General features: G+C 43.2%; 1 protein-coding gene across 1 annotated transcript in view; it reads right to left on the minus strand.

Moving 5' to 3' along the window:
* The window catches only part of CRYBG2 (crystallin beta-gamma domain containing 2), a 60,243-nt gene that overhangs the window by 13,675 nt on the left and 34,256 nt on the right, over positions 1 to 12,312 (minus strand). Inside the window, exons 10-18 of the mRNA XM_072980014.2 lie at positions 12,061 to 12,197; positions 10,318 to 10,444; positions 9,256 to 9,398; positions 8,128 to 8,254; positions 7,694 to 7,726; positions 6,437 to 6,549; positions 3,924 to 4,053; positions 1,935 to 2,074; positions 193 to 316 (exon numbers count right to left, since the gene is read on the minus strand). Coding sequence (XP_072836115.2) covers positions 193 to 316; positions 1,935 to 2,074; positions 3,924 to 4,053; positions 6,437 to 6,549; positions 7,694 to 7,726; positions 8,128 to 8,254; positions 9,256 to 9,398; positions 10,318 to 10,444; positions 12,061 to 12,197 — 1,074 coding nt within the window. The remainder of the gene's footprint in view (positions 1 to 192; positions 317 to 1,934; positions 2,075 to 3,923; positions 4,054 to 6,436; positions 6,550 to 7,693; positions 7,727 to 8,127; positions 8,255 to 9,255; positions 9,399 to 10,317; positions 10,445 to 12,060; positions 12,198 to 12,312) is intronic.

A 12,312-nucleotide genomic window follows, 5' to 3' on the forward strand; every position in this document is an offset into this window, starting at 1 on the left:
CCCAAGTTCAAGCCTGCATCTGCTGTTGAATGACTCATACAAAACAAAGCATGCTAAATGCAAGATACGCAGGTGAGAAAAAAACATGCAATGTCAGACAGACAGCTTTCATTACTTGGGAAATACTCTGTTTTTAAAAAGCTATCATTGAGTTTGACCCTTAGAAAACCAGAGAGCTGGGTACCCACTCACCTGCCTGATGGGGTAAAGGGAGCCAATATGCTGAAGTCCACTGTATGTCAACCAGTTGGTGATCTCCATGCATTCCAACAGCCACTGGCGGCCTCGGAAGTCACTGTGTTCACACAGCACCCAACTGCATTGGGAAAGGAAACCACGGGAGTAAAAAAAATATGAGGACAGATCTTTTAATTCCTTCATTTTCTGAAAAAAAGGAACACAAATCACATTTGGCCATAGCTATCATGATGAGTAACAGTGCACTGACTAGGGCAATCATCCTTTCAGAGCACTGGCCTAGGTAATATTGGCTGGGTGGGAGGGATCTATAGCAGAACTCAAAAGGAGTTGCCTTGTATCTACAGCTTGGAAGTAATCACTTACACGTGAGTTTATTGCAATTAATCCTTTTTTTTATAACAACATCACATTAGAGTTGTAACTTGCTGGGGAATAACTTCATCTTTTTTGCAGCATATTCAATTAAGTAATTAAATGAATAACTTAATCATGTGATATAATGAAATCGTTGATTAATTAAGTAATTCAGTGAATAACTTAATCATGTGATATAATAAAATCATTGGTCAATTAAGTAATTAAATGAACAACTTAATCATGTAATCTAATGAAATCATTGGTCAATTAAGGAATTAAATGAATAACTTAATCATGTAATATAATAAAATCATTGGTTTTAATTAATTAATTAATTAATTTTTACAAATTCTCAAACAGCCTAACACAAGTATACTGTGGAAATACTTTTGCAGAATAACTGTATGTTTTAGTTATGTTCATAGTTACAGGTTATATTCTTCATTATTTAGTTGGTCTTTTCTTCAACCGGCCTTTACCAGCTATCGGGGGATTGCATCCTTAGCACCACAAAGGTGCCCAATTAATTTTGAAACTCCTGCCTAATGGATGTGTCACCAGTGTTACAGTATCAAGTGGTCGGGGTATCACTAGTACAGTAGGTGAGAGATATCCGATTCTACTGGCCTAGGGCAGTGGTTTTCAGCCTTCTGTATTTTATATTTCACCCATCACTCCATCTACTAACCCAAGTCCCACCATGACAGAATGCCCACTCTAGCAGGGGGAGGACACTCACGTGGTCATAAATATGCTGTTAAGACGGAAATATCTCTTATTGGGAATGAACACAAAGAAATAATTCAGTTATTAGTACTTGGAATTTGTACTCAGTACAAATCTTACAGCTCTGGGGATTTTAAAACATAAAGGTAATAAATAAGGAACATTGTTCTTGCAGCAGTATCTTTGGGAATAAATTTCATTGCTATGACTAAATCACTAGCAAGTTAAAAAAAAAAACTCAGTCCCTTTCCGAGTTAAAAAAAAAAAGAAATGCAACAATACTGTTGGCAATAACTGAAGGGAATTCTTAGGGCTGAAACAGAAATAATTGATAGTCCCTAATTAAAAGGCAATCCTTCATGGCTGATGGTATGTAGGCTTGAGCTTCTTTCACCTCTTGGAATGTGCAAATCTTGTTGGTTTTTTTGTGGCTGATTTTTGGGACTTCCGCACAGGATTCCTTTGAAGTCTAATTTCTCAGATATGTAAACCGGTTTGAAACCAGGCCCTCCAGCAATAATGTGATCTAGCATTGATGACGGTCTGTCTAGGACATCTCTTTCGGCCCCCTTTGTCCGGCTAGCAGACGACCAGAAAGGAAGCGGACAGGTTGAACCTTCAACATAAGGCACCTCTTCTCTTTTACTTACATTCCTCCCTTCACCCGTATCGAGAGCACGTGGTTGTTGAACCCTTCGGCCTGCAGGCTGCGCACCTCCCCGTTCAGCTCAATCTCCTTCCCTTCGAAGCACTCCAGTCCGTGCAGGAAGATGGAGGGCTCGGAGAAGAACTGTGAGGGAAAAGGGACAGGGACGATGGGTGGCAACGCAGAGATCCAGAGATCATCGGAGATGGGCAGAGAGCAAAGGCAGAGTCAGGGAGTGAAGAAGAACGAAGACCAGGAGGAAGCAAAACACAGGGCGACGTTAAGGCCAGTTAGGATGGCAGGTATCTGAACGTTTTGAAGACTGTGAACCAATCTCTCTCTCTCTCTCTGAATTCCACCTTTTTCTCCAAAGAGCTCAAAGTCACATGCATGGATCTTCTAATTTCGTTCTTACAACATCTCTGCGTGACAGGTCAGACTGAGAGAAGGATCCTTGGCTCAAATGTGTGCAATGAATCTTCGTGGCTAAGTGGCAAGAACTTGAGCCTGGATTTCCCAAGTCCCGGACCAGCACAGTGACCACTAGACCACGCTGTTGCCTCTACTGCTGCCACTGGCTCTACTGCTATTATGATTATCCTTTCCCTAGATTCTTCTGCTGGATTAGACCAAGGGCCTTTCTATTCCAGCTTCCTGCAGTTAGCCAGTCAGATGCCCCTGGGGACATGCACATAGGGAATCTGCCTTCCCACAGTTTGATGTTTTCCAAGCTTTTGAATGGGGGCTACTTATATTTTGTTACAGGCAGTAAGAGGACTACACTCAATTATGCTAGTTTAATCCATTCCACCAGTTTGCTTTGGCCCGCCTGTCTCTGAAACATGGAACCCAAGAATTTCCTTCAAACTGAATTTGGCCTTTGGGCCAAAAGAGATTCTTACCATAAAGCATCAGCCCTCCCCACCCCTCCCACAACATCCACTGCTGATCATATTCGTTCAGTGACCAGCATCATACCAATGTTCATGTAAGGTTTACAGCTAATTGTGATTAACTGACAAAGTGCCAGGATGTATTTCAGTCACCCAATCAGATATCTGAAAAAAGCATGCAATTGAGGCGTACTCTTCAGCACCTCTTCAGTTTATCACAATTAGTTGTACTGAGATACACAAAACTTCTAGAAACACCAAAGGGATTCTGGCCAGTGCAATACTGCTCTGAAACTGGGGGTTCCACTTAGCCATCAAAGCTCATGGCCACTGATATTGTCATTCATATACATATTTAAACCTTTTTTTTAAGACTATATCGGCCAATGTCATATATTATGACAAGGTGTTCTGTAGGTTAATTCTATATTGCCAAAAATGGTCCTTTCTTTTATAATAATCTTAGAACTACAGTGGTGCCTTGCTTAATGATTACCTCGTTAAACGACAAATCCACTTGACAATGAGGTTTTTGCGATCACAAAACAATGTTCTAATGGGGGGAAAACGCTTTACGATGATCGGTCCCCTGCTTCGGGAACCGATTTTTCGCTTTACGACAATCAAAACAGCTGATTGTCGGGTTTCCAAAATGGCCACCTGCTGTGCAAAATGGCTCCCCGCTGTTTTTAGGATGGATTTTTTGCTACACAGGGAGCAGAAGATGGCCACCCTATAGAGGATCTTCGCTGGACAAGGTATTTCGCCCATTGGAACGCATTGAACGGTTTTCAATGCATTTCAATGGGCTTTTTTATTTCGCTTGACGACGATTTCACTCTACAACAATTTCGCTGGAACGGATTAATGTCGTCAAGCGAGGCACCACTGTACAGAGCTGGAAGGGACCCAATGGATCATCAAGTCCAGCCTCTGTCAAGGAAGCACTGTAGGGAGAATCGAACTCTCAAACTCCAGATACCTAAACCACTGAGCTATCCAGCAGTTCACCTTGTTGACCTTACTGTCAGGCAATATGGAAAAGACCTCTAAATAAACACTCAGACAGCACCTCAAGGATTTCCATGCTGAGAACTTACAATGGGGACCTTCTTCAGCGAGCAGATGGCTGTGGTGAAGAGGCAACCCATGGACGTCAACGTTGGATACTCGCCTTCGGAGAGGACGTGTTGTTCCCCTTCAAACTGCTGGCCGTCATAGAGAATCCAGCTGAAAGGAAACAAAAGAGCACATTCACGCTTTGTGCTGTAAATGCTGTTCAAAAAAAGCATTATTATGATAACACGGACAATAGTTGCCTGTGGCCAAACAACAGAATCACAGAATCATAGAATGGTGAAGTTGGAAGGGGCCTATAAGGCCATCAAGCCCAACCCCCTGCCTGATGCGGGAATACAAATCAAAGGATATCTGCCAGGGGGTTGTCTAAATGTCTCTTGAATGCTTCCAGGGTTTGAGCACTCTCCACCTCTCGAGGCAATTGGTTCCACTGTCTTATTTTTGTTTTTGTTTTCTATTTTACAAGTTGTAACCCACCCAGAGTAGTGCTGTGACACTAATGGGAGAGGGATACAAATTTAATAAATAAGTAAATATAAATAAAAACTGCTCTAACAGTTAGGAAGTTTTTCCTGATCTTCATCAGAAATCTGGCTCCCTGTCACTTGAGCCCATTGTTGCGTGTCCTGCACTCTGGGATGATTGAGAACAGATCCTGCCCCTCCTCTGGATGACAGCCTTTCAAGTATCTGAAAAGTGCTATCATATCTCCCCTCAGTCTTCTTTTCTCAAGGCTAAACATGCCCAGTTCTTTCAATCTTTTATCTTGGGGCTTGATTTCCAGCCCCCTGATCCTCCTTGTTGCCCTCCTGTGAATTTGCTCCAATTTGTCAGCATCGTTCTTGAAGTGTGGTGGCTAATCCTTGAGAATTTTGTTTGGTCTACCTTATTAATGATTCTCATTTTCTATACTAACAGTGTAAGTTAGATGATATTCTCTCATTCTTTGAGTTTTGCAACAAAGTTCTTGTGTAAGTTACGTGCCAAAATCCATGGGATTTTTTTAGAAGATTAAAATATGGGCAACATTTCAAGGTGTTTTTTTGATAGAGTGGCCAGAATCCTCTTAGTTATGCCTTCTGGCATAGTTTCATGGCCATGAATCTCAGCAGTGAATTTTAGCAAGTTAAAAAGTCTGCGTAAGTATTTGATGGGGCTTGATGTGCAACAGCAAACACCTAGGCTAATTTCTCGGCTTGTGGCAATTCGCTGATGAAAGTTGCATCATCCTGGCATAAGTATGAGTTAATATCTGAGTCAATGCATACAAAAATATTTTTTCGAGGGTAACATGCCTATACATTCTGAATTTTGTGAAAAAATAGTTTGTGTGTGTGTGTGTGTGTGTGTGTGTGTGTGTGTGTGTGTGTGTGTGTGTGTGTGTGTGTGTGTGTGTGTGTGTGCGTGTGTGTGTGCGTGTGCGTGCGTCTGCTAGAGACGGGCACAAATCACTGATTCATTTCCTGGCCAAACAGATGATCTGAGGTTCAGCACCCCACCCCCTCTAGCGGGCACCCACTCAGCATCAGTGCCTGGAGGAAACAAGGCAGGGTACTGCTGCAGAGTGGGTGCCCGCTGGAGGGGGTCGGGTGCTGAACTACCGACCCAGCTGTTCAGCAGGGAAACGAACTGGGCCGAAGTGCCAAACCAGCAGTTCACACCCATCTCTAGTGTACACATATGGTAGAGGAACAGAATTTAAATGCACAGCAAATTTGGAGAATTGTGTTATTCAAAGGAAAGTTACAGGATAACTGTATCCTGTGGGAACAACTTCTGAGCCCCAAGGTAAAAAGGTAAAGGTTCCCCTTAATATTGAGTCCAGTTGTGTCTGACTCTAGGGCATGGTGCTCATCCCCGTCTCCAAGCCATAGAGCCAGCGTTTGTCCGCAGACAGTTTCCATGGTCACATGGCCAGCATGACTAGACACAGAATGCCGTTTACCTTCCCACCGAAGTGGTACCTATTTATCTACTCGCATTTTTGCATTTTGCATGCTTTCGAACCGCTAGGTTGGCAGGAGCTGGGACAAGTGATGGGAGTTCACTCCATCGCATGGATTCGCTCTTACGACTGCTGGTCTTCTGACCTTGCAGCACTTGAGGCTTCTGCGGTTTAACCCACAGTGCCACCACGTCCCTCTGAGCCACAAACCAGAGCTTTAAAAGCCATTCCAAAAATTGGTCAGAACAAGACACACAACCTCAAACTAAGACAAAACTGAATGGCTTTTAACGCAGGTCAAGTTTTGTGTTTTTATTAGATGAACACTTCACAAATGGCACTTTCAAGCTCATGATATTGAGAATGAAAAAGAAGTTGGTGAGATCCTAAATCTTTAGACCCAACGAAGTATTCCTTATCGGACTGTTCAGATCCTTAAGAGAACCCAGCAGAGTGACCTTTTCGGACTACAAATCTCACAGCCAGCAAGTCCCTCAAGGATTCTGAGAGAAACTGGTCAAAAAGTAGCTTTCCCAACTTATATTATACCTTTTTATTTTAGTTGCCCAACTGGTAAAACATTGTTACCTGCCTCCATTGACCCTGCAGGAGCGTGGGATGAAATACTCTGGAAGGGATTCTTGGTCTTCCTCAAAAGAGACCTGGTGCCCCAAGAAGTCTGGATCCGAGAAGAGCTGGATCTGGAGAACCCAAAGGCCAGATATGAGCCAGCAAAGAGGGAAGGATTGTGGTTGACAAACCCGGGAATAGCTACACGCCACATGGAACCAGGGTGGTCTTTCCTTTTCCCAAAGGAACCTCGTGGATCTCTGAGGATGCAGGTATAAAGAAATCTCTAAAAGAAAACTCTCAGAAGAGTCACCCAGTTACGATGTTCAGTAAAATTCTCTGGAGGAAACCTCAACAGTTCAAGACGATCAATGTGGGCCCACACCCCGACTGAAGGACTCCTTGCGTGTCACAGGACTTTGCAGTGTTCCTGATCATTTTCTAACAAGAACCCAGATGCCACAGACACATTCAACTCCACACTGGCATGCCTCTCTTTCTCTTTCTAAAGTGTATTTTATTGATTATCAGTTTGAATGTTAACTTACTTGTTTGCTAATATTCTAATTGTTTTAATTCTATTGTCAGATAACTGATTTTGACTTTAGTCTATAGTAAGATCCCTGTATCTATGGGACATTGATTCCCCTGATGATGTGAAAAATGCAAATTACTGTATAGCAAAATAATAGCAAACACAATACATAGCATGGTTTCTGACTCCCTCTAGTGGTCAGTTCTGATAACTTCATCTTTAGAAATGCATATTTCTAGGATTTTTCTTGTAATATTTTTCATAATTCCAAACTGTGGATAAGAGACTCGGCAGATAAGGGGGTCTCCAGTACTTGTTTTTAATTACCGTATTTTTCGCTCCATAAGACGCACCTTTCCATAAGACGCACCAATTTTTTTAGGAGAAGAAAACAGAAAAATATAATCTGTTTTCTTCACTCCATAAGACGCACAGACTTTCCACCCCCCTGTTTTGTGGGGGGAAAGTGCGTCTTATGGTGCGAAAAATATGGTATACTGTAAGCAGTCTTTGATCCTAGGACTGGAAGAAAGGCATGATAAAACTAAAATTAAGGTTTTCCTTTTTTAAAAAATGCATACAAACCTTGAGGTCTTAATATAAGAAGGCTATATTTATTAATGGTTAAATAATTCTGTCTATGTTTATTGTAGCAACCTCACTTTTAGTATCATTAGAACTACTTGTACTAATGGGTGGGAAAAATACTCATTCCTTGCTTTTAAATTCCAGATACTTACCTTAGAAACGAAGTGTAGACTGTGTTCCCCAACCTGGGAGGGACAGAAGGACAAAGAGAATGAGCAAGAGAGAGAAACGGCCATCAAGCCTGGCTAGAGAACTTGAGTGTTCCACCTTTGAGCTGATCATCCTGGAAATCACAATGTCAAACTATAGAATTCATTACTACAAGATGTCATGATGGTCTCCAGCTTAAAAGAGACCAATTCGACTAATACATGAAGGCTCATAGTCATAGCTGGCTACCAATAGTCATGATAGCTGTGCAGTAGTTTACCAGCAAAAAACCTTTTTTTGTAATCTTCTGTTTGGAGGTTTAAAGATTTCCAGGAAAACAGAAGGCAGATGGAGGTGGTCTCAGACTGAATGGGAGCTAGAATTGGGAACACGGTTTCTGTGAGGAATGAACACGGAGTTCTGGATGGATCCTTACCTGCAGGATAGGTTGCACGGAGGAGATCTGGCAGTCGCTGGCTCCCCAATCTTCGCAGTTGCGGTACACGCCTTTCTCCAGGATATATTGTTCCCCCGTGAAATTCCTGCCTTCGTAAGCCACCCACCTAGCCATGGAAATGGGAAGTGGGTTACCTCAACGACTCACGACCCAGTTCCTAAAACATCCACGTATTTTGCATCTGAAACCATGACCTCCCAATTCTGGACTCCTGGCAGCCTTGAAACACACTGTCCGAAATCTCATTGTGCAACTATGCACATGGAACTCAGGACGACACCTGCAGTAGTTGTGCTAGCACTGAAGCAGAAGTGTGATCCCCAAAGTACTGTGGCAGAACGATTATACAATTGGTTGTTCCAGAGACATGCAGCCGATTGTGCAATTGCACAACACAATTCATTGTTGCCAGAGTAATGGCCAGCATCTGTTATACTACATCTGCATGAATGACTGGCCACTATCTCTGTCTATTGATATTAATGCATGCAACATAGCTCTGCTTCTCACTCTCCAGATAAGTTGGGCTACAACACCCATTACCCTCATCATCATCCCCAGCATGCTGATGGGAGATGATGGGGATGGTTAGTTTAATCCAAGGTGACCAGCTAAGCGTAGCTGCGTTAGCTTTTGATGCAACCTGGGATCTGCTTCTATTAAGCATGGTCAAATTTCCTTAGATTTGTGGAACACAACCTCCATTCCATTTTAACCTATTAAAAATGGCAGATTCCAGGAGAAATATTGTTCCCCTGTGAAATTCTTGCCTTCGTAGGCCATCCACCTAGACATGGAAATGGAAAGTGGATAACCTCAACGACTCTTGACCCAGTTCATCATCCAGCAGGACGAAGCATTTTGATATCTCCAAACATCCACCTGCTTCAAGATTTCGCACTTGGCCTTAGCAAAGGTGATATGTTATTGCTGCTTTTGAACCAGTCTGCTTTTGGACCACGATAGATCCCAATCTTCATGCAATTGCACATGTTTAGGTTTGCCTTTCTCCGATCTGCTTTTTGCTCTTCGTTTTTCAAACAAGCATCCTTTCCTCTCTCTTTCTCTCTTGGCCCGTCTTTCTCCGCCTTGACTGGGAATACTCACACGCCACTCAGGACATGGATGGACTGCGTGGTTGTCCCATAACTGGCAAGCTCAACATCTGGCAATGCTTCGCTGAGCTCAATGCTGGGGCCGTCTTCGAAGTCCATTGCCTCAAACAGCACAAGGGCTGGATCCAAGAAATCCTGTTCAGGAGCGAAAAACAACAGTCACAAAAACCTCTTCTTGTGCAGCATGGCTCCGTCTTGGCTTGCTCTCTGAGAGAAAGGTATGCCGTTTTATCAGCATCAAACAGAGACTGGGCTTCTCCTGGGTCTTGGAGAAGGAAATAACTAATCAAAAGGCCAGTAGCAAGGAACAGTACTTTGGTGTTAAAATTACAACAGTAATTTAGGTATTGCCTTTTTACAAAATCTGTTCTCAAAGTTAACACAAAGACGCTGAAAAAATAATCCGTATTTTATCAAACTAGGATGAGATGGTTTAGAAATCCCACTTTGTGCCACAATTCACTAAACAATGGTTTATGCTTTCTCTCTAAATCAGAACTGGAAAACAGTTTTATACTATTATTTCTAACTCTGGTTGAAAGGCAAGATTACCTAAGTTACTTTCATGGACGACAAAGAAAGTAACTTTGGAGCAAGAAGCACGTGAGCTCAGCCTGGTCAATATGGATTGGTTTTAGATCTCTTGGACAAAATCTTTTTGCATAGGTATGCTGACAGAAGGTAAACAGCATACGTTGCACTGGCAAATTGACACTAATTAAAGAGTCCCCACTTGGATTTCCGGCCATGCTTCAAGCCACCTGAAAGGCTCCCAATGAGGAATCTAAGTGGGGACTTGTTAATTAACAGCTGCTGAAAATCTTTTTGGTATTTCTGCTTCCCTTGAGCTTCTCCTCCGCTATTTGGATTGGGTTGGTGCTCCTTGGCACTTCTGGCTTCAGACATTTGGGTGTAGTGACATATAAGGGAAACGTTCTCCCTCCATGGCTGTGAGTCTTTTATTCTATGAACCATACACACACACCAATCCTTGAGAAGGGCCTTAAATCTTCTACCTCTAACCTGTGAGCCAAATACTAACAGGAATTCTCACCGTTCGGATCAGCCGAAGTGACACTAGCTCTTCATCATAGCCTCCCCATTGGGTCCAGTCGTAGTATTCTCCTTCCTCCAGCAGGTACTGGTGGCCACGGAAACCTTCCTTTTCATAACCCACCCAGCTGAAGAGAGGAAAGCAGCCCAATCATAAGAACAGGCAGGCGGAAGAAAAACAGACACAACTGTCTCCCCCCATCTTTTCAATTTACTGTCATTTCTGCTTAGCTGTTTTTTTCAAAGTCCACAGGAAACAGACAATATCCCTTGCGCCAAAAGACAAGTCTTTTCTGTTTGTCTGCCAGGGAGCCATCTACATGTCTTGCCTTAGAGCCTATCCATACAAGCACACTGATATGATCTATGGATCGTTGAGAGTACGGATAGGCTTGAGGAAAGAAAAAAAGCCTGCGCCTACTTGGCTTTCTATTTAGATAGAGCCTTCCTTCCCCTTTAAGAGCTGTCATACACCTTTCTGCCACAGCAGTAGGGCATGCATTCTTTTTGGCCTGTTCTGTTTAACTGGGAAATAACACCCTCTGAGTAAGAGGAGGGGAGAGAGAGAAAGAGAAGAGAAGCAGGGAAGAGGAGGAGGGAGAAAACAGAATGGCAGGGACAGAGGGAGAGAGGAGCAACATTAAAAAGTACTTTTGCTTTCCCTGATCCTCTGCAGAGGATCAGGGGAAGCACTTAATTGATAGCCGATTGGGACCATTTGCTGTTGGGACAGGAGGAGCATGCCAAATGGCATATCGCTCCTCCCCACACCACCTCGACAGACCCTTCGTAGCCCCATCCACCCCATACTCCAAACAGCCAGTCTGGACGGGCCTCTACCTCAGCTTTCAATAGTTCCTTTTTTGGCCGGTAAGAGATAAATCTTGTAACCACAAGTTGCCAGGTTGGCTGGGGATTCTAGAAACTGCAATCTCCAAAAAAGTGACCGGGACAGTGAACATTAGGGTCTTAAGTGGACCCCTTTTTTTTAGATGGCAATATATATTACTTCATTTTTTTAAAAAAATGTGAAGAGTACAGTTCTGGATGCTTGCCACAGATTCCTGTTCTTACGATGTTGCTAGCAGGTTGTAAAGGCAGAGAATACACAACAGCAGAAGTCTGCCAGTGTCCGTGCAGAAAGAGGAGAAGTTCCAAACACCTCTTTGACTGAAATAAAAACCAAACTTGCATGAACTGCAGTTTGTGTGCATCTTGAGCCTAGATGAGCCAGGTTTGGCTAGATTGGGTCTGTGGGGGGGGGGACCTGAAACCCACTGGTCAGACTCTGTAGGGTTTACAATGGAGCCAGCCAGCTTTACAGAAGGGTTATAGCATCTCAGCCATAATAGACAACACGTAGAATTTTGGCTACTGGATACCCTGTTTTGCAGCACAAAACTTTGTGTGTACCTCTTGTGTTGCTCATTAAAGGTAGAGCTTGGATAAATTACCTTTTGGACTGTAAAGAATCCCCAGCTAGCGGCGGATTTGCCACGCTGGCTGAAATTTGCCACGCTGGCCGAAAAAACGATGTCTCCACATTCCACACTCCACACGGCTATCTTTTGTCTACTCCAGACAAAGGGTAGCTAATCCAATAAAGTTTCCCTGCTTGAGACTCTTATCAGAATGTGAGCTAGCGGGATCAAGGCTGTGACTCAGGACACGGCGTCTTTCCATGAATTAATTAACTGAATTTCAAGGGCATTTCCTCTTTCTTGCAACAAGTTCTTCCACTCACCAGCCACCCATAATTCTCAGAGAGCCTGCCCTCAGCATCTTGGAGTGTTGGTTGTTTTCTGGTTTCTTCAAGTCATAAATATCTCGACTCACTTCCCAGCTACAGCCCTGGAAATGTGGCCTTTCATAAATTAGGGCCTGCAGGTAGAGAGAGAGAGAGGGAAAATGTGGAGAATAAATTAGACCTAAAGAGAGTAAAATGGCTGAACTACTTGATCGGGCTTGAATTTATCAAGCTTTAAAGTTTACAGCT

The sequence above is a fragment of the Pogona vitticeps genome, chromosome 9 (assembly GCF_051106095.1).
Source record: "Pogona vitticeps strain Pit_001003342236 chromosome 9, PviZW2.1, whole genome shotgun sequence".
Lineage (NCBI taxonomy): Eukaryota > Metazoa > Chordata > Lepidosauria > Squamata > Agamidae > Pogona > Pogona vitticeps.